Source organism: Macaca nemestrina, chromosome 10, assembly GCF_043159975.1.
Source record: "Macaca nemestrina isolate mMacNem1 chromosome 10, mMacNem.hap1, whole genome shotgun sequence".
In the NCBI taxonomy this organism is placed as follows: domain Eukaryota; kingdom Metazoa; phylum Chordata; class Mammalia; order Primates; family Cercopithecidae; genus Macaca; species Macaca nemestrina.
In genome coordinates this window covers 140,746,931-140,769,590 of record NC_092134.1, presented here as the reverse complement: position 1 = coordinate 140,769,590, position 22,660 = coordinate 140,746,931, and the positions used below count along the sequence as shown (strand labels likewise).

The 22,660-nt window shown below is 48.4% G+C and overlaps 1 protein-coding gene across 45 annotated transcripts in view; it reads left to right on the top strand.

Annotated features, from left to right (window-relative positions):
- Window positions 1-22,660, top strand: part of LOC105484109 (calcium voltage-gated channel subunit alpha1 C) — a 649,973-nt gene that overhangs the window by 444,485 nt on the left and 182,828 nt on the right. For 23 of the 45 annotated variants that reach the window (XM_071070623.1, XM_071070630.1, XM_071070633.1 and 20 more), the window contains 3 exons: window positions 2,205-2,401; window positions 13,903-14,006; window positions 21,916-22,088. In XM_071070623.1, the coding sequence (XP_070926724.1) occupies window positions 2,205-2,401; window positions 13,903-14,006; window positions 21,916-22,088 (474 nt within the window). Of the gene's footprint in view, window positions 1-2,204; window positions 2,402-2,431; window positions 4,692-13,496; window positions 13,601-13,902; window positions 14,007-21,915; window positions 22,089-22,660 lie in introns of those variants that run through there. The other 22 variants (XM_071070634.1, XM_071070641.1, XM_071070640.1 and 19 more) reach the window with 5 other exon arrangements.

The window sequence follows — 22,660 nt, the reverse complement described above, 5'->3', positions numbered from 1 at the left end:
CAAACACAGGACTCACACAACTTTAAGCACTGGCCCAAGAATAAGCCAGGAAGCAGCATTATTCATAATAGCCCAAACCTGGACACAATCCAGACGTCCATCAGCTGGTGAACGGATAAACATACAATGAAATACACTGCTCAGCAATAAAGAGGAACAGAGCCTACTGATATATGCAACAGCACGGATGCAGCTCAAAACGTTATGCTAAGTGAAAGAAGATGGACATAAAAAGCCTCATAGTGTGTGATTCCATTTATATGAAATTTCTAGAGGAGGCAAAGCAATGGAGGCAGAAAGCAGATCAGGTTGCCAGGGACTGGGGATGGGAGCAAGGATTGACTGCCAACCGGCGAGGGGGGTTTCGGGGAGTAATGGCCGTGCTTTAAAACGGATTGTGGTTATGGCTGCATGACTATGTAAAAATTTACTAAAAATAATTAAGCTGTACAGTTACACTGATAAATTCTGAGGCATGTAACTTGTAAGTCAATAAAGCTGATGGGGTCAGTGGGAGAGAAAGAGAGGAGAGGAGAAGAAGGAGGAGGAAGAGAAGGAGAAGGAGGAAAATGAGCAGGAGGAGGAAATGAAATTGGCAGAGAACAAGGAGGAGGAGGAGGCCACAAAGATGACCACGCAGGTGCTGATGACAATGAAGAGGAGGAGGAGGAGGAGGAAGAGGAGCTGCCACTGCTGCTGGGAAGACACAATCAGGCATATGTTTTCAAGTAGACTATATTCTCCTAAAAATTATCTCTTACTTAAGGATTAATATTTCTCGTCTGGTCTTCCTCTTGGGAGTGAACAGTTTCAAATTTAAAGCCACCAACTGAGAATCAGCCCACCGGCCAGTCATCTTCAATACGGAGCCTAATGTAGGCAAAGTAATCACACTTATGATTGTTTTGATACATGAAACCAGAGAACAATCCTGGGTGATCTGTTGTCTCTAAATGAAGAACTATAAGCAATTTCGCTCGCTCGCTCGCTCTCTCTCTCTCTCTCTCTCTTTCTCTCGAAGCGTATTTTCATTGTTATAGGCAATCGTTTATTTGTTGGAACTGGGGTCTCTTCTGTCTGTTATTGTCATTACTTTGTCTAAGGACAGGACAATGTCCTTGATTTCACGAACTTTTGTGAATTCCACACCATTACCTTCCATAGCCAGCACCAAGACTTTCTCAGTGTTTTCCCGTAATCGAAATTCTTAGATCAGTCAGGTCTTGTTTAAATTTACCAGCAATCTCCACACTCAAAATATCAGTCACATCTTCATTCATTAATTTGCCGGGAGCTATTTCCCGCACGTGGCATTAGTCCAACTGCTGCCTTTAGCCACAGACACTGTACTCTACTATTTCCTGACCAAGCCGCGTCCGTACTGAGGAAACACGCTCCCTGTTACTCACTGCCGCTCTGTCTTGGTTAGAGGTCAGAAAATGATTCTTCTCTTCTGAGAGGTATTCATGCTGCAGAGCAAAGGGCAGAGCTGCCAAGTCCCACATGACATGCATGAAGTACAGTCAGTAGTGTGTACTCGCAGGCTGCAATGAAAACGGCCGCAGGTGATCCCTCTGCACAGCAGTCAGAGTCCGTTTTCCGTCTTTCACCTAAATAAGGCTTCACTGTAAAGTGACTTGCATCCCTGGCAATGTTTTATCCTCTAATACGCGATGGACCCAGGTAGTTAGAAAGCATTATTGGATGGGATCGGTTATGTGAAGGAGTGTTTGCATCAGTGTTGTCCTTACCCTAAATTCTGGTATTCCAATACAAGTGTCTGTAGAACTCTACCACCAAAAAAAGAAAATACAGACTTCCTAATCGCTTTCTGGGTCAGTTTCCACTTGCAGTGGTGGCATCATCATTATTTTTTGATTGGCCATTTGATTATGATGCTGACATGTTACAACAGAATGGGCAATAGAAATCAGTTACTGAGATTAAAATACAGCTTTTACAACAGTGAGTGAAAAGGACTGACCTTCTAAACTAACGGCAGCCTAAACGGAATGCCTACTTTCTTATGTTGCTTGATTCACATCTAGGGGACATGATTTAAGCGTGTCTTGCACTGTTGTTGCCATGGTTGCTTTGCCCATCCCATCAACCTCATCCTGTCACTTTTCTCTCTGACTTTTTTCTCTGCCCACATCTCTGCCCCGCTGCTGCTCCCGTCTCCTGTCTTCTTCTGGCCATTTGAGATGTTCCAGCAGAAGATGACCCTTCCCCTTGTGCGCTGGAAACAGGCCATGGGCGGCAGTGCCAGAACGGCACGGTGTGCAAGCCCGGCTGGGATGGTCCCAAGCACGGCATCACCAACTTTGACAACTTTGCCTTCGCCATGCTCACGGTGTTCCAGTGCATCACCATGGAGGGCTGGACGGACGTGCTGTACTGGGTATGTAGCATGAGTGGGCAGTCAGAGGGTGGGGGCACAGAGGCCATGAGCCCTTCCCTGACACCTCCCTTTCTCCTCCTCCCCATGCTCTTGGGGTCACATACACATCTCAATAGAATGGTTGATGAAGAGCATCTTTGATTTCTTCCAGGTCTTGCCTGAGAAACAAGGCATGAGCTTTTCACCCTCACGAGTCCCCTCCCCAACCCGCTGGCCTTAGGGAAAGGCCGTTTTTTCAGTGTGTCCCGCCACAGTGCAAAACCCTGGTGTGCAGGCATGGATGAGCTGGCCAAGCTGGCACAAGGGTTCCGTTCAACTCCTCCTCCCATGCGGAGTTCCTTCTGCCCTCATCCTTTTCTTGCCTCTTTCCTCAAAAGGGAGCTAGAAGGCAGAATTATGAATTCTTTGGGCTGAAGAGAAAAAGTCAGTCCTGATCTTCTAAAAAGAAATTATATAAAGGAACCATTTTTATTGAACTGTGAAGCATTGTGACATGCTTATTCAATTTTTACTCTTTATTTTAATCTTACCTTAACATATTAGAATAGTCCATCAGACAAATGCATTGGCAGCATTTTTACCATTCCCAAAACATGCTGCTGGTCATGTGATGCCTATTTAGAAATACGTTTTTTAAAAAATGTTTATTTTACTTTCAGTTCTGGGATACATGTGCAGAACGTGCAGGTTTGCTACGTAGGTATACATGCAACATGGTGGTTTGTTGTACCCATCCACCCATCGTCTATTAAACCCCACATGCATTAGGTAGAGAAATAGCATTCTCGAGAGCCACCCAATCAATAGTAAATCTTCATTTACCTTAAAGTTGCCCCTTTTATTATCCAGTAGCCAACACTACTTTGCTGCGCTTCCAGCCTCTGAAGTGCCAGATTTTTGTACAGCCTACCCCACAGGCAAACCCACACTCCGTCTTTGAGCTGTCTCGATTCTGGCAAAGTCCGTTATTAGGAAAAACTCCAGAAAATATATTCTTCATCGTGTCTCCAACTTCAGCATGAGAAATGACTTGCCAGAGTCCAGCGCTGTCCTCCAGAATTTGGGTGAATAAGAAGCATACTGCCAGTCTTACAAATACCATCTCCTTCAGAGTTTTGCAAATAGGCAAATGTATTTGGCCATCGTGAAAACAATCTAAGAGCCTACTCAGGGAACACGTCTACAAACCAAAGCAGGGAAGAGTGAGAGGGGAGCAAATGCTTCCCGTTGAGCAGAGCTGCCAGATCAAAAGGAAATCATGCCAAGAGAGGCATCGACTTCTTCCTGAATCGGAAGGAAGAGTTTTGTAACCGTACAGAGATGTGGTGCATAGTATTCTGTCATGTGACTTCGTTAAAAACACCATGTCCTATTGATTCGAAATCCCTCTTTCTCAGTTTTTATGTGATAGTCAACATGCCAACACCCAGTGTTGCTATGACATGCGTCCCTCTCTCTGTAAGTGATGGCTTGAAACTTGCCCGAGGACCTGGTACCCAGCAAACATTTCCTGAGTGTCCTTGCATGCCAGGGGTGCTCCTAGGCTCTGAGGATTCAGTCGTAAATAAGAACCAGTCCAGTTCAATTAGCTCAGTCTAGGAAGCCAACTAAATTCTAAAGCGGATAATGGCAATATGGCTGCACCCGTGCCGTGGCAAAGCTGCCGCGTTGTGATGCTTTCAAAACGAAGACAAAGGTCAGATCCCCTCTGCCTCAAGCTAAAGTGGAACATTGGAAAACATATTTGAGATTCATGCTCAATAAGAACTTGGTTTTGAATAATTTGCAAGACAGAGAGAAGGAGTTGAACTTATTACACTTAGGCAAATTTATTTTGTTTAGCAAAGCAGACCAAATTCCCAAGTGGCCCTAACTGGTCCTTCTTCCTCGGGTGGGTCCCTCTGACCAGCCAAGGACAGAAACATCCTTATCCTTCTGCCAATAGGCAGTTTCTGCCTACAGCCCATAGAATAAATGATTGTGTGGGACTGTGCTGTGGGGCCTCATCCCATAAACTTCAGACCCATGCCTTCCATGGCATCAAACTGAAGGCAGGTGGCAGTGGAGGGTGGGTGGAGGGTAGGAATAGATATGATTGCCTTTGCTGATGTATTTTTGTGTTCTTCCTTCACCACTCCCTTCTTCTCCCCCACCACAAGTCATTGATGCCCCACCAGCCAGATGTGACCCAAAGAAATACTGTCATAATGACAGCCGGAGCGGGGAAGCAGAAGCAGCAACAACTGCAACCACCAATTTTCAGCAGCTGTGTTGTGCCTTCTCCCCTGGGGTGCGTGTGATAGAGCTCAGGCTGGGAATGGAAAAAGTGTCAGAGGTGAAGAAACAATCCCAGGCTCATGGGACATGCCTCTCTCTGATTTTCCCAGCACCTTCCCAAAATGGCCATGTTGTGTGTGTGTGCATTTGTATGTGTGTGTGCACCTGCATGTGTGTATACACACATGTGCACATACACACACCTAAAACTGAAACGTGGGTATTCATGATAGAAGCCCTGCCTAGCCCAGTGCTCCTGCTTTCAGTTTCTCTAATTGCTTTGACCTTTCTATGGCTGTTTCTTCCTTCTTCCTCCCTCTCCCTCTTCCTTTCTCTCCAGTGTCCCTCCTCCTTAGCCTCTAGGCCAGTATCTCCAAAGCACAGACTCTCAAATCTCAAAATAGTTTAGCATCAAACATGGAGCTTTGTCAATATAAAAATACCCAAACCTCCCTCAGAGCCATTGAATTAGAAGCTCTAAAGTCAGGGCCCCAGTCTCTGCATTTTGAAAAAGCTCTCCAGGTGATTCTGATTTCCAGGCTGGAGTTTGAAAACGCTGGAAATCTAACCTATTGAACCTCATGGTGCTGGTATGATGCTGCTGACTTTGAACCCTTCTAGGGGGATAGTTTCCACAGGGGGGAGGGGGAAGTAAGGCCTTTCACTCAGAAGAATGAATTGTCCTTCAAGCACAAAGGGCAAGTCTAAAGGACTTGAGAAGGAGCAGCCAAGATTTTCAAGTGTAGTAATGCATGGAAACCCCAGAGCTCCATTCATTCTAAATCACCAAACAGCTGGAAAAGAGTAAGTCACTAAAGCATCAAAGAAGCGAATGGTCAGCCGCTGGATATGGCCTGAGATAGAAGGGACCAGGGAAGGCACCTAGCAGATGGCAGCTCTTGCTTCCTGTTGTGGATGATACCATCTCTTTCTGTTTTCCTCTAACATCCGTTATTGCATTCCATTGTTACGATTTTAAAGAGTGGACTAAAAATACAATCAGACTTGGTCAAGTAATACTTGAACATTGCTTCAGCTATGAAAGCCTTTGGCCATGCATTGCGCTGAGGCTCCAACAAGCCGAGCAATTTGCTGAAAACATTTCTTTTCTACCTACTATTCTGTTTGAGGAGTGTGCAGATGACAGAGTAAAGAAGGGTGGACACCGGGGATTTGGAAACTAAACAAAACTTGGGTTTGGGGTGTAGTTTCCTTAGGAAATTATTTCTTCGGTCAAAGACTCATCCTTTACTCACAGAATGTCCAAGCTTCTTAAAAACAGATGGGCAGGTGGGGGGAGTGTGATCAGTAAAAAGCACTGGCCTTCCTCAGAAGCAGTGAAGCACCAAGGAGGGAAGAACCTAATTGTATAACATTACCATTGGTTTCCATTCTTAGTTTCACATGTTTTGTTTTTTCCAAAAATCTAAACATCCCTAGGCTTTTGCACATCATTCAAGGCTGCTTGTCTCCCATGGTCTACGCATGTGCCATCTCAAGGATGCAAGAGGCTGCTGGGTCAACCTCCTTTGCAGGACCTTGTCTATGGGATTCGTAGGCATACTCTGAGAATTCCGGTTGGTCTGAAACTCTGAGCATGACCTCTTACACATTGTGGGCAATCACAATCAGGTAACAGAAACATCCGTCAATTAAACATCTTTTCAGTGCTGACTTTGTGTTCAGCACTTGAAATGAGCCCCCTGCTCATGGGAAACAGAATGACATGGCGGATGGTCTGGGGTTTGGGACACACGCAGAAGGTTGCAGGTGAGAACTGTAGCGGGGGGCAGCAGCTAGACTAGGCGTCACACCAGAGGACGTGTTTCTAGCTTTTCAGGAATCTCGATGCCTGAATAATTCATCAGGAGCATTCTGTTGACTTCTGTCCACCCCATGCCCTTCTGGGACCCCCAAGAACGTGGCACACTGTGAACCACAGTAAAGAGCCTCTGACCCACGTCATCCTGGGTTCATGCCCCTCCCCATCCTGTTGGGGCCACCCTCTTCCTGACGCCACCAATTGCCCCCTGCATTAGTTTCTCCGTGATCAGTTCTTCAACTGATGTTTTTCCACAAGTTAAAAATTAAACTTAAAAATAAGGGTGTAAAAAAATACTTAATGAGAAATCATATAAAAGAAAGATTTTTTTTTTTTTTTAGAGTCACAAATAGTGTGTTCTCTAGTACCTGGGATTTGTTTTGGTTCAGCCAACAGGAGATCCTTGGAACAAAAATCTAATCAGTTAACTTTTCATAAGTCACTTGTCAACTCCGCCCTTCATCTTGCCATCCCACTATGTGTCTAGATGTGCGCAGAATGTATTTCTACTAAATTCACACACACACACACACACACACACACACACACACACACACACACACACACACACGACAGCTATTAGTCTCTGGTCTTGGTGCTGCTGAAATATCCCTTGTTTATGACAAAGACCTTTTGCATCCAAGCAGGTTGAATTTGGGTGTTTTACCCTATTTTTGTCTACTCCATCTTCACAAAGCCACCTCTTTCACTACAGAATATAGAGTTGCTGAAGATTTCATAAAAGCTAGAGCTGAATTCTATGATGACCTAAGAGTCATTCTAAGTGAGGCGCTGAGAAACCCTCAAGTAACCCAGAAACAGTGTCCAGGGCTCTTTCTCAGGTATCGGAGTAGAGACTCTGTTAGGGCCTCTGTGGTCCCTGACTCTTCGCCTGCCTCTGGGCTACCCCCAGAGTGCACCTGTTGCCTGAGGTGGAGAATCCCTGATCTAAACAGTAAACTGGCTGTTCAGAAGCATATCAAGGAAGAGAGTCAGCATCTCTCGAAGCCATTCTTTAATTATTGGGTTTCGTTTATTTATTTTGCTGGTATTACATGAGTCCTTATGATTCTGTGATTTAATTTAGCAAACATTTATTGAGCATTTACTGTTTCCTGGATGAGGGATGTGGGAGCACAGAGAAGAATAAGGCCTGCCCAGGCAGTTCAGGTCTAACTAAAGAGGTGCAGGACATGCAGAGGAACACAACTGAGTTGTGTGAGGCAGTACCCTCTGTGGGAGCAGGATAGCCCTGAGGGGCACAGAGCACTCCAGGACCAAGTGGGGCTTTGCTGGACCAGGAGAGAAGGCTCTTCTGCCTGGGGAAAGCAAGCTTTGTCTCAGTTTGGGAGGCTGCAGAGACCTGGATTTTAGGTTCTCTCAACATCACTATGGCAGTGAGCCAGTTGTCCCCTGCACAGGTCTTCACACTGGGGCCAACTACTGTCTACGACGGCTCCCAACCTCCCACATGTCAGCACCTGAGTCCATCTGAGTCCAGGGAGTTTTAAATACATGGAGGAGCTTATTTTTTTGGCTTGCCTTAGTGCTAGGAGCTTGTTTTCTTCCCCCGTGTAAACTAAGCGTTTACCTGGGCTCTGAGGCACTCCTGGGTTTTCAGCACACAATAAGCAGGTGCAGGGGTGGGGAGGATCCAGGCGAAGTTTGTTCCACAACTTCCTGCTCACTCAGTGCTCCATGAGGTAGCTGCCCGTGTCCCAGCAAGCAAGGTGACATAGGTTATGAAAGCCGCAGGTTGATGGAGCTATTGCCCTGAGCTGACTGGTGTTCGTTGGCAGCAGCAGATCCTGTCCCCCAGTGACGCTCTGTGTAAAGCACCTTGGCTTTCAGAGGTTTATACCTCCTGCCTTTCCATGGCAGGTGTCAGCCTCTCTCTCGACATTTGCTGAAACGATTCAGTTTTTTTGGATCCACAGTGCCTGTGCCAAGAACCTTACAGGAAAGGTACGCATAGCTTGAGAACCCATGGAAGTCTGCTAGGCAGGAGAGTGGCCTTGAGGAGATGGGCTAGGGAAGCTTATTCCCCTATTTGTCTTTTTGGGGAAAGAGAAAAAGCGAACTTGAGGGTTTAAATCTGGGGTTCCCTTCAAGGAATTAGATTCTGGTTTCCGAAGGGTCTTTGGTAGTAGTTTTCATTCAATGCCCCTCCCTTTGTAGTGAGGCTGTTTTGGCCAAGGCAGGGGCTGTCCTGCCAGTACTTGGGCCTGGAGGCACTCAAGGCTACAGACAATGAACTGACTTTCCTTCGGAAAGTCAGGAGACCCGAGGAACGTGGCCTAATGGCTCTAGAAGACCTGTCCTTTATTTCACCTCTAAATAAGGGTGTCAGCAATCTGGGTCACTTTTTTATTAAAAATCTGACTTTATTCTTTGTCTTCTTAATAGCTCTATTTCAGCTGCTTTAGGACATCAATCTCATGACTCCAGGCATCGCCCTACTTCAGAGCCACCCAGCTTTGTGTGCTCTCTACTCAGCCAGCCCCCCAAAGTAGGTGGCCCAGAATAAAGAGGAGAAAGTAAAAGGGGCCGGGCGCGGTGGCTCAAGCCTGTAATCCCAGCACTTTGGGAGGCCGAGACGGGCGAATCACGAGGTCAGGAGATCGAGACCATCCTGGCGAACACGGTGAAACCCCGTCTCTACTAAAAAATACAAAAAACTAGCCGGGCGAGGTGGCGGGCGCCTGTAGTCCCAGCTACTCGGGAGGCTGAGGCAGGAGAATGGTCTAAACCCGGGAGGCGGAGCTTGCAGTGAGCTGAGTTCCGGCCACTGCACCCCAGCCTGGGCGACAGAGCAAGACTCTGTCTCAAAAAAAAAAAAAAAGAAAGTAAAAGGGAAACAAAAGGAGAACTTTCCTTTCAGACCAGAGCCAGGCAGGTCAGAGAATCACCTTCTGTGGCGGCTGAGCATTGCTCACCCAGGCAGTGGGGTTCTGAGGACCACACTGACCTCATCCATCTCCTTGTCTCGTCTGTCCTCCTGCCTCCTGCCTTCGCCTGCTCTTCCCCATCTCGAAGCTCTAAAAAACCAGCCCACAGCCCAGGAGGGACCAAAGCAGAAGTGTGGGACGGCAAGGGGGACACATGGGTTTCCTCTTATGGCCCTGGCTGTCTGTGGGGCCATGACCTTGAGGTCTGTAGCCCCTCCTTTGAAGTCCTTCATATGCTGGAAGCCTCTCACCTTGTGTGTGGCACAGAGGAAAGGATTCCCAGACTAAGCTCGGGCCCTAGGAAATCTCCAAGGCTCGTGGGTTTGTGTGGCCTCCAAGGCTGCATTTTCATGAGGTTAAATGTTCACAAAATGTAAGAGGTGTGAGGAACCAGTGAGGAAAGATTTCATTTTGAGGAAGTTGCCTGGGCGCCATCAAGCCCAACTCCCACTTGCCATCTGCCCAGGCTCCAGAGGCAGCTTTGGGAGGGGAACCGTGGTGAGCACGCCGTGGCCTCCTGGAACTGGCTGCTCCTACGTGTCCTGAAGAAGATGGGGTCTATTATCCAAAGAAGAGCAAGGGGAGCTTGCCAAGAACAGACCTCCTCTGCCACTCCCCATCCCCTGAAGCACACTTGGGGAAAGCTCCTCCGGGGTCAAACAGAACAAGCCAGTCGTTTGGAGTGGGTCCATACCACGGGGTCCTGCTCAGGCTTCGGGGTGTCCGTGTGCCCTCGAGGCCGTCTGCAGGATGCTGTGTGTGTGCAGTGTGCATTACTTCTGGTGGGAGTCCATAGTTCTTAAAAGCTTTTCCTGACCACCCCACCCTTTCAAAAAAGTAAAGCAGTAGAGTCATTTAGAGGAAAAGAATGGGACTGCTTCTGACTCTCCTTGGCAGGATTTACTCTGAGAGAGGAAAAGCTACAAGGACACCCACAGGTTCCCCGTGACCTTGGATCCAGGTTTCCCTCTTCCTTGGCAGGTGCCTGGGACTCCCATTCCAGGGCTGTCTCAACCCCATTGCTCTCACTGTAGCAAAGAGTCCAATACACAACAGAATCCTTACACAGGGAGGCGCTCAGTAAATACTTGTTGAACAAATGTGGACTCTGATGTGACCGCTGCTAAGAATAATCAAAGAATGACCTCACAGTTCCCATGGTCAAATGGGACCTGCAGCCCACAGCCCATCATGGCCAGCAAGGCTGTCGGTGTGGTCTGTGGTCAGGCAGCTCTTGGGGCTCTCCTGCCTTTCTCTCCCTAATCTCGTGTCACCAGTCCCACCCCATCCTCTATTGGCTCGGGTTTGTTTTTCTTCTCCTGGTGATGAAGTCTGGCGTGGTTTCCTTTGCACTCTTGGTTCAGACAGTTACCTTCTGGCTACAGGAAAGCTCCCAGGCTCCCTGGGATGGGGACAGGGTCTGAGACACAAGGACCTTTCACCCTGCCTCTCCTAACAGCTGCTGTTTTGCTGGGTATTTTAGTGGTTCAGCCACTGGGAGAATCCTCCATCCTGCAGCCAGGATGGCTTTACAGCCATAGGCTCTGTTTTTAACAATTGCCAACTTCTGCAAACCTCCGTTGCTATCATAGGACCACATGGACCCTGGGGCTTCCTTCCTGCCCTTTGTCTCCATTGCCTTCAGTGGCTGTGCAGTGCAAGGTTGACACAGGCCTGCTGAGCCTGGCCCTTGCCTCGCTCAGCCTCACGCAGCCACTCTTCCACTGGTGGAAGCCTTCTGGGACCCTGCACGCTTCCTCCTGCAGTTGCAGCTGCCAGCCTGCACTGTAGCTGCCTGGTCATTTCCTGTCTCCCCTCTAGCAAGGATTTTGTGTTTCCAGCACAGTGCCTAGCACATATCAAGTTCACTCATTCACTCAAAGAGCATTAGCTGAGGACCTAGCATGTGCAAGGCACGCTTGTAGGCAGCTGGGGTAGACCTGTGAACAAAGCAGGCCAAAACCACCTGTCCTCGGGGAGCTCACATTCTAGCATGGAAGACAAGCAGCAAATAATAAACGTAATAAATAGGTAATGATACCAACTGGGAAGCGCTCTGGGAAAGCAGACCAGACGCGGGAACATGAGCACGCTCAGTAAACCCACGTTCGATTGAATTTCGCAACAGCACAGCCAAGTGGGCACATGCTGGGCATCTTCTCTCCCCATGAACACAGGGGTCCCTCAGACAGAGACCCCCAGACGCAATGTTTGCACTATGCACAATGATTACGTTGGGTGAATTTTCCTAACCAAAATTTAGTAATATCAGATACATATGAATGGATCCGTAAAGAACATATTGGGATGTCACACTTCATACCAGTCAGACTAGCTGGGTGTCTCGGTACTTCTCAGTCTTCTGTTCCCTGCATGCAGAGAATATGTTTATCCAGCGTACTTAGGCAACTGCAAGCATCTGCTGAAGCTGCGAAGCCCAAGGGCTGAGGGCATTAATATCCCACCTGCCTGAACTCCTTTGAGGCCCCTGGGTGGAAATCGTGGGGTGGTTATCTAACTTGAGTACAGCCTAGAATCAGCTGAGAAGGTTAATATGCAGACGGTGGGCCACTCTGAGACCTTGGGGCCGTCGGGCAGGAATCTGCTTTGTTAATAACTCTCCCAGATGTTTCTAATGCTGGTGGTCCTCGGACCACACTTGGAGGAACACTGCTATGCAACCTTGTGGAGGTACATGACGAGCCACAACACTTGTGTTGTTGCATTTGAAGTTTGGAGCTATAGAGAGAACAGTGTGGTCAGTGGTGCTCAGGCGTGCATCAGAATCACCTGCAGGGCCTGTCAAAACGCGGGTTGCTGGGCCTCCCCCACAGTGTCAGGGTGAGGTCTAGGTATATGCATTTCTGAACGGGTTCCCGGATGACGCTGAGGCTGTTCGTCCGTGGGCCACACTTTGAGATCCATTGATGTGAATCATTCAGGATGCCTGTGTGCCTTGGAAGTTTGGGTTTCTATGAGCTAATCACAAGGACAAAGTGGGGTTCATTTTTAGGAAGCCAGAACTTAACCCTGTGTAGTCAGAAAGCATCAGGAGAGAGAGATTTGGGAAACTAAATCAGAATAAATTTCCTCTGATGGAAGCATAGCTCTGCAGTGTATCTGCATGTCCCCCCTCCAGCCAGTGGTGAGCTAATAAATGTTTAAGCACCTCTTCTTAGAGATAGCGGGTACAGAGGGCTGATTTATTGCCTGCCTATCTCTGTGGTGTAAATACTCCCACCATGGTCAGTTTCAAGCCACTAGTGTGGTCACTGAACACGGAGCTGGGAAGAGATGTGCACGGTAAGCTCCCCACAGCCCCCAGGAGCCAGCTCCAGCGCACCACTGCCTCCGGCTGCTGTAAGGGTTTGTGACCTTTCAGGATGTTAGTTACAGTCAGTTCCCACATTAAGGACCATATCCATCTAAGCTGTGGTTGAAGTCACAAGACCTTCCTCTGAATACATAAACCAAAATGATTGCCTCTCCCAGCCGGTGGCCCGCAGTACTGCGGGGTTTGGCCTCTAACTTCTGGGCTTGGCCCATGGTCCAGGTGGCAAGCCCTTGAGGAAGGTTATCTTTCCTCACACCTCCTCTGAGGTTTCGGTTCTCCAGGCCTGTCAGTTGAGGAGCTGACGCACTTCATACACCAAGGTCAGGGGCCTCCAGGGGCAACGAAAGGCTTAATGTCCACGCAAACCCAAGTGAGCTAAAACCAGCTGAAGAAGTTAATTTTTGCCGTGACCCATTTTCCCAGACAAGTGAATAGAAAACATTGGAGAAATGTTTCTTTTTCAGAAAATAAAACCACAGAGAGAGAGAGTGATTCCTCTTGTGGCAGAGCTGGCCGAGGTCCCCTTCGGTCACAGGAGGTCCTTTGAACATGGGTGATGCCCGGGTAACATGGGTATCCTGGGGCACATGAACAAAGCCCACATTCAGCCCCGTCTGTCTCCTCCCGATCTGCTCACACCTGCTGCCTGCTGCCTGCCTCTTTGCTGTAACCCAATTCTGCTGCTGCTTTCCTAACTTTCCTTCGTCTTTCCAGATGCAGGACGCTATGGGCTATGAGTTACCCTGGGTGTATTTTGTCAGTCTGGTCATCTTTGGATCCTTTTTCGTTCTAAATCTGGTTCTCGGTGTGTTGAGCGGGTAAGCTGACCGTTTCTATGTCCTCTCCACAACGCAGCCGAGCAAGGTCTCAGGTTCCACTCCATACATGCCCGGGGTCCTCAGGGACGGGACCTTGACAGGCCCAGGAAAACCACAACAAAGTCTCCGTTCAACCACAAATTCTGACCCATTGGCCGGGCAGGCTGTTTGGCCTCTGATTTGCACCTAGAGGGTCCCCGGGTCCCGGCGCTGCGTGGGTCAGTGTCCCGGGAGCCGGGGACCGGCACTGGCCGTGCTCGGTTGCTGAGTGTCCCTCACTAACTATCATTCCGTTCTTCCAGGTCAATGATGCCGTAGGAAGGGACTGGCCCTGGATCTATTTTGTTACACTAATCATCATAGGGTCATTTTTTGTACTTAACTTGGTTCTCGGTGTGCTTAGCGGGTAAGCAGGACCAAGGAAAAAGGTCTTGATTTTTCCATTTATTTTTATGTATTCTTTCTGCTATTCCTGGCTGTGTTCTTCTTCTGGCTCTGATGAACCTGGGATAAGGGGTCACCACAGGAGCCTTAAAGTGGATGTCCTTGTCCTGGCTGGGTAAAGGGTCAGATGTGCCACTGGTCTCGGTGGTGGACAGTGGAGGAGAGCTGGCTTCACCACAAAAACTGGGTCCAGCCAGCCCCTCCCAGCCTCAGGCAGCTGTCCAGGCAGGCAGGGCCCTTCTCCTTGTGCCTTCATGGCCTCTGGTGAACAGGCCTGGGTAAGAAGAGACTGGTTTAAAACATAAAGACAGACTCAACATCTAATTCTCTTCCGTTTTAATTCATAGACTGAGCAGTCTATCTCTGACTTTCCTTTTCTGAACGGAAAGGAACCTTAACTGTTTGAAGCCATAGATTATTTAAGAATAGAAGAGATAGGGTACACTTTCCTCTAACTTTATCTAGTCGGCTGCAAGTATCACATCTACCTAATTTCAGCCCTTGCTCACATGAAATTAGAAGTAGTAGAAGTAGCTGGGCATGGTGGTGCACACCTGTAGTCCCAGCTACTCAGACGGCCGAGGCGGGGGGATCACTTGAGCCCAGGAGTTCAAGGCCGCGGTGAGCTATGATCACGCCACTGCACTGCAGCCTGGGCAACATAGCGAGAGCGCATGGTAGAAGTAGCATGTGGTTGGAAGGTCAAGGAGCTTTTCATCATGGAAACGCCTGAGATATTTCCTCAGCCCACTTTCTTCTTCAGAAGTCCACACCAGCCATGCCAAGGCCTAACACCTAAATGCTCCTGGTGACCGGCTCATGGGTGACCACTCTGCTGCCTTTGCCACTTGGGGGAGGGGGTTAATCTACTTCTACTCTGCTTGAGACTGGTCAGCTGCTTTGCAGTCTTTCCTGAATATCTAGAGAGGTTAATGCTGGGAGAAATTTAGGTATAAAGAGAACGATTGCTCCCCACTTTTCCCCAGTACATAAGCTGGGAACAGCTACTCCCAGCTCCTACAGCTGCCCTAATGCAGTGCGGAGCAGTGGGCTTGGCCTTCAGAGCTGCGTAGAGGAAACAGTCTCCTCCCAGCCCTTCCGCCTCCCATGGAGAGTGGCCCGATAGAGACCTTGATGACAAAATGCCTTTTTCCAAGGTGAGGCCACACAGGAGACTAGTGCCTTCCATCAGGGATATCAGTGATGAGCAGAACAACGTAAGTCTCGGATTCATTGCCTGGAAGGCAGCGAGGTTTTCGGTGTCATGTTCAAACACAAGAAAATGCCCCTGTGTTTATTTGTGAATCTCCAAGAAAAGGATTGAAAACATCAACCTCATCACCCTGAATCAAAGCAGAAATTGAGGCATCCCAGCTCTGCCCTGGCTGGGTGCATAATGTTGGGTGGTTTGACCTTTTTAAATCTTAGATTCCCCATCTGAAAAAGGGACGATGATAATTCCGGTGCATAGGTGGCTGTGATGATAGGATAAGATCATTTTCAGAATACTTAACACAGTGGTATATACTAAGGGCCCAATAATGGTGCTATCATTACAATGGTTATTATTTACTTGGTGCCCGTTATAACTGGAATTACAGAATCATCAAATGTTAGAAATGCTTTTCCTCGTAAAGATGAGGAACGTGAGCCCAGAGATGTTAAGCGACTTGTACAACGTCACTTCCCTGGTAAGCAGCAGAACCAGAGCCAGCACTCAGGCACCGCCTCCCATGAGCTCTACGATGAATGAGCTTGAACTGCAACACAAGCCACAGCTCAAGACTTTTAAATGAATGTAACTCCACTTTCTTCCCCTGGAGATTGGGAACCAAATCTGAGCAAGTAACCCCCCCGCCAAGAGCCTGAAGTGGAGAATGAGGGCTGGACCCTGAGGGTCCTCCCTGAGCAGAGCGTCTGTCCACAGTCACTCTTGGCCCCCCAGAGGAGTAATCTTCCTGGTGGAATCAAAGCAGTGAAGTCAAGTGACAGAAGCTGCTGATGTTGGAGAAAAAGCCACTTCGAAGGCCATATCTTGGCTGACTCAGCCTAAATGTGCTAGAGTGTGTTTAGACACCTCACCCCAAACCTGAAGCTTAGTAATACTCAGAAATGTTGGTTGACTCAGAACAAGAACATTAAGGCTATTTGACCTCTGAACTTAGGAGTCTTTGAGTCTATATGCTGGTCTTTCCTGGAGACCTTCCCCAACCTTTCTTTCCTGACCCGTTCTGAGAGCTGCCATCTGCTCCTTGCAGCTCCCGAATCACTGATAGAACATCTGCCAAGGCTTCCTTGGCCAAGGGTCTGCTCTGAAGAGCAAAGAGGTGTGTATGGGTGAGCACCTCCCCTTTCTGGTTTAAGGAGGCCTTTCCTTATGTGTCAAGGGCTGGCCATTCTGAATTGGTTCCCCCCGGCCCCATGCAGTACCAAAGCTGGAATCAGGCTTCTGTTGACTGACCGCTCAGAGGCAACGGTTTCCAGTCAGTCTTGATTAGCCAGGACCGTAGAATAGCCACCCACTTACTGGGTGCAGATGTAGTCGACCATGCAGTCAAACGCCCACTTATTCATCAGACTTCTGATTCAGCTACACTTCCAGAAGCATTCAAAAAGGTCTCACAGCTCCATGAAATTGACTGTCACAGTGACAGCATTAACAGTCCCTAGCATTCTATGTGTCAGGCTCTGTGCTCGGCGCTTTTGCTAGATTCACTCAGTTAATGCCCATGGCAACTCAGTGAGCTGGGGTTATTCCTGTGTCCATTCTACAGAGAAGGAAAGTGAGGCTTAGTAGCCGAAACGACCTCAATTCCAGCAAGTGAAAAATACAGGATGCAGAGCGGAGCCCAAGCAATGTGAATCCATGGCCTCTATTCCTGACCTCTGTGGTGTACTCTCCCCAAATCCATGGGACGGGTCCATCCCATGCTTTTAAATGGCAGGCGAGAAGTGGAGAGGGGAAGAGCAGAAGCTGCAGTAGGAAGGGTGAGAGGAGTGAGCGGGCAGGCACAGAAGCAATCAGCACAGGCTGCGGGAAACAGCCAGCAGGCACACAGAATCCCAGCAGGAAGCTGCAAAGGCAACCACCCAGAGGCCTGCAGCAGGGCAGGGCTGTTTAGCAGAGGGGCAGGCAGCCCTGCAGATCTTCATGGCCCTTGAAAGAGAGCGAAGCCACTAACTGAATAGCACTGCAGTCTTGGAGCCTTCTGGGACTGGGAGGAGTGTGAAACCCTATATTCCAGCAATTAAGGATAATAGGATTTTATAGCCCAGCGCAGTAACTCATCTTCATAAATCATGTCCTTCAGTCACTAAGGAAAGATTGAATGGTGCTTGGTGTGTTCTGCTCGTGAAGGTAGAGAAGATCACTCCATAAAGCTTCCATTTAAAGTGTGGAAATTCACTCGGCAATTCAGCATGGCAGCTCATGTCTATAATCCCAGTGTTGGGAGGCTGAGGCAAGAGAATCATGTGAGGATAGGAGTTTGAGATCATCTTGGGCAACATAGTGAGATCCCTTCTCTCTAAACAAAATTTTTTTTTAATTAGCTGGGCGTGGTGGCAGCACCTATAGTCCCAGGTATTCAGGAGGCTGAGGCGGGAGGATCACTTGAGTCCAGGAGTTTGAGGCTGCCGTGAGCCATAGTCATGCCACTGTACTCCAGCCTGGGTGACAGAGCGAGACCCTGTCTCTAAAAGTAAAAAAGAAAAAAAAATTTAATGGAAATTCAAAGATTTTGGCCCTGAGAGGGTGAGACCTCTTCTATCTGGAGCATGCACACATCCAGAACACCTATTTCTGATGAGGCCAGATAGAGTCAATATAAAGAATAGAATAATTAAAGGATTTTTTCTAAATACTTCATTATCTGATGGTCCTCACATTAACCCTATGCAAGACATAGGGCTGGTGCTTGTATAGATAATAATCCGATTATGATTACTTCCCCTCAGAAAGCCCAATCTCCAGCCGACTAGAGTAAAGTCTACAACAGTGATGATGAGATTCTTGAAATTGCCCTTGAAGCTGTAATGAGGTGGAAGCCTCTGGACTCTGGACTCCGGTTACTTCTTGTTTTTAAGCGATTGCAAACAGAGGGCTTGGGAAGTGCGCCTCCAGTTGGCAAGAGGCCCACGATTTCTTACATAGGTAGTCATCCCATCCCTTTTCCACTGGGAGTTGGGCGTGTCTTATCCCCAAAAAGCAGAGAACCCCTAGAGGCAGGCATTTTCTAGCCAGGAAGTACCACTGGACCACGGCCCCACAGTTAAGACACAGTATCTGGGACCAGAAGAAAGCAATGAAACGTCAGGACACACGGGCCTTGTGGGTGGGAGCAGAAGAGATGGCCCAACGTACACATTCAGTGCCCCTTATTCATGGTGGTCACATTCCATGAAGTCACCACAAACATGAAGTAGTGAACACTGAGACGTTAGTCCTGGGGAACCACAGAGTTATTTCCTGTGAGCCTCTGCTCACGTTTTGTCAACCAATCAATACGTAACCTTGTTTTAAGTGTGTTTCTATTTAAAGACACTTTATTTCATATATACGATTGATTCTTTAACATTAAACGCGTGGCCACCAGCAGTGTAACTCGCGCCTGCGTGAAGCTTACTTAATGCACGTGTTTTCTCTGTGCAGCACGTCGTAGCCCTCCTGCGCATAGTGACACTGGACGGCACTTCCGCATTATGCTTGGGGCCATTTTAAACAGCAAAATCACCAACAAAAAGCACAAAAATGAGACAATCTCAAAAATGAGGCACTAAGTGGACGGTGAAAAGGACACCTCATAGTGTGAGGGCCGAATTGGGAAGGCAGAACTCTGCATGTCCCCTTGTTTGGCCTCAGCGGAAACACGTAGAGTTTTTGTCATCTGCACATGTCCACAGGTGACTAAAAGTGCCACGAGTATTGATTCTGGAGTTACAAACACATTTTAGTGAGTAGGCGCATTTGTAGATGTGGGATCCACAAATAAGGAGCCTGGGCGGTATCGATGATGGAAGGGCCTAGCACGCCTCGGGCTGTTGGTTGGATTCCACACCCACCGCCCCATGCATGCTTTACGCCGCTGAGCCCTGGCCCCCGGCTCTCCACACCACCCCTCGTTTTTCATGTTGGCCATTGCCGGCGAGAGACGCAGTCCTGTCTCATGACAAATCCCACAGCAGTGACTGATTGTCTTGTCGGCTGTAGTCCTTGGGCCTGGTGCAGCCTGTCAGGCTGGAGCTCCATGTCTTCATTAGCTCAGTCCCCAGAGCAGGAACATGGCTGGCATCCAGGTAAGGAGATAAAGAGAGCCAGGCACTGCCACCAACAGATCCTTTCCTATGTGGGGACTGCTGAGGGAAACCTTGGCTCACCTTCCATCCAGCCTCAAGCCTGGCTATGCCTCACACTCCATGGGATGCAGCCATGCTCCAGATCTGACTAAAGCCCTTCTCCATCCCTCTCACACTCCCAAAACACATCCCTCCTCTATGAGGAAAATTATCTTCAAGCCAGGCAGAATCAGCAGCCTACCTCATGTTCTATTTCTCCCCCTGGATGTTTATTTTAGATCCCCAAAGGCCTCGGGGTATAGATGGTGAGCTTCATTCTGTAGGGCTGATGCTGTAAAAGAGGATTGGGCCAATTGTCCCTGCTCCAGTTGAGTCCCAGTCCTCTTCTCCCAACTCCAAAAGAAGGATGGGTAGGTGTTTTGTAACCAGAACTTGAACCCTCTGCAAAGTCACCTAAAAGAACTGAAGTGAGCCCTTACAAGGGACTATGAAGTTCAGCCCCTTGCAACTCCAAACCCACCCCAGAGGGGTGCAAATGGAGGTAGACAGAAAGACAGTCGAGAGAGGAGGCCTTGAAACACAGTTTTTGGAGTTGATTTGCATAGGGAGAAAAATGCTATATGAGGTTACTGTCTCCAGGAGCAAGACTAAGGCCCCGGAGGCTTAACCAGGTACAGGGGATAAAAGGTTAGGAGGAGAGGGGATGGCATCTCTCTATGATCATCCCCAACAGGGAAGGAGCAAAGCTTCCCTCTCCATTGTGAGCTGTCAATCTGTCTGCTTTTCCCTAGCATAAAACTCCTTGGGAAGGAAATGAAGGTACCCGCTGGTTGGCAGGAAGCCCAAGAAGCAGTAAGTTCAATCCAATTAGAATTGGATTCAATCAAATTTAAGAGGAAAATTCAATCCAAACCAGAGCATCATTAAGGCAGCAGTTGAAGAGAACTGGTTAGCTTGAGAGCCCCCACATTCTCCCAATTAAAAAGTTCCCTAGGCCCCACCCCAGCCCCAACTCCATCTCACCATAAAGACGGTGCATGCTGAAATCAGTGCACTCCCAAGTGGCACAGGCCAAATGCAAGCACTAGGCAGTGCAGGTAGTGATGGAACTGCCCCACAGGACAGTAGACTCAGGAGTAGAGCCCTTTGCCCTCTAATGGTTTGTGGTGCCGTCCCTCCTTCCATGGTGCCTTTCCTAGAGTGTGGCTTGAGCAAAAAATTCTCCAAGGTGCTTCCAGCAGCCTCTTGCCCTGAACGAGGCCTTCACTGGTGAGAGAGGAAAACACCATATGGCTCCAAGAATTAACCAAGATGTCCTGTGCATGTACACACACACACACACACACACACACACAAATACACACATCCACACACCACCAAGGGCCTCATTCCCCAAAGACTGCATATCACAACCAAAAATACTCCCCATACCTATTTTGCAAGAAAAGGCACAGACTTGCTTTGAGGGTTGAGAATTTGCTGTGTTGATGATTGCCTTCTGCTGCCAGCCTCCTCCTTGCTCAGAAAGTGAATTCGAAGTCAGAGAGAAAATTAGAACAGAATCGTAGAAAAGAAATAGTTATTGTGTCAGAAATTTTTCAATAGGCCCTTCTTCCAGCAAATCCCACTCCAGTTTCAACGTCTACTCATTATTACTTTAAACCCAAATGTATCGTTTAACTTTTATATCATCTTGATTTTAGGTATTTTTCCATTCTGATTGGATTTCTTTAAACCAAAAGGGCAGCCCCCGGGACATTTTCTTGTGTTTGGAACCTTCATTTGTCTCCATGTAGGAGAGACCCTTCTCTAGATTAGAAAAAAAATCCTTCCAGGAATGCTGAGTGGCAGGTTGAGCTCATCATAAGAAGAGAGATTGAGGACATTAAATCTCCTGGGTCCCAAATCAGTGGTATACTGGTAAATATTTAACAATAGGCTATCTGGGGGGAAAGCCCTGGTTTTCAGCATTTGCCAGTTACCGTGGTGTAAATATTCCCACCGTGGCCGATCTCAAGCTACCAGTGAGCCATCCCTGAAGCCAGAGTTGGGAAGAGACATGAATGATTGGCTCTCAGGACCTGGTGCGAGTGAGTGGGCTTTGGTACACTGCTGGTCTAACACCTTGTGTCACCTGGAGATCCTTGGGAGAATTTTAAACTGCCACTCAATACTGGGTGGGATGGAAATGCATGTTCTGGAATGGTGGTGGAGGTTTTTAGTTACTGCTTGGAACGGGTTTCCAGGTCTTTGGAGAACAGTTATTTAAAAAGCAAAGCCTGTGATCATGATCCAGGAAAAGAGGGAGATGGACTTCATCCATCCCCTTAAGCCTCTCCTGGCCTGTGTCAGGATTGTCCCCTTACTGACGCTTCCCATCGAGGTGAGAGTAGACAAAACCTAGGCTGACTAGCGGATCTGTCTGTGGAAAGTAGGGGCGTGTGGGCAGGTTTCTCCCTGCAAAGCAATTAAGACTCTTGTTTCTCCTTATCTCCATCTCTCCTTCCATCCTCGACCCTTCTCGGTGTTCCCTCCTCTGTGCTCTCCTGCCCTGCCCCTCCTCTCACTCTCACCAGAGAGTTTTCCAAAGAGAGGGAGAAGGCCAAGGCCCGGGGAGATTTCCAGAAGCTGCGGGAGAAGCAGCAGCTGGAAGAGGATCTCAAAGGCTACCTGGACTGGATCACTCAGGCCGAAGACATCGATCCCGAGAACGAGGACGAAGGCATGGATGAGGAGAAGCCCCGAAACAGTGAGCAGCCGTCTTCTTCTGTGTTTGGGCTGGGTTCTGGGGGAGAGGAAACAACATCGGGGTCAACACAGAACTTTGACTGCCACCCTTTCTTGGCAGCCCACGGTGTACCTTCCTGGAGCCGCACTTATCTCACTGATGGCAGTCACAGTCTTGCTACATACAGACATCGCTCACATGCGGGAAATCATAGCTGTCGATCTAGAAAACCTCATGCTCCTTTTAGAATATCTCACCTTAAAAGACAGTTGAGATGTTGCTAAGGCAGAGGCTTGTTTAAAATCAGAGATCCTTCTCCTCCAAGTTCCACCTTTTAGGGCCAGGGCACAGGCTTCCCATTTGAAAGCACAGGCCTGTTTGAAAGGAACAATGTCTGCCAAGCAGCTGCCTGGAAAACTTTATACCTGCTCAGGTATCCTTCCCCTCTTTGCAGAAGATTTCCGGACACTGCTGAGCTTTCTCGTAGGAAAGGTAGCCAAAGGTTTTCTTAAGGGGGTTAGCTTCAAAGACCTGGGGAAATGCTAAGTGGGAGTGTTGGGGGAAGCCCAGAGGAATTTGGCAGAATCCAACTA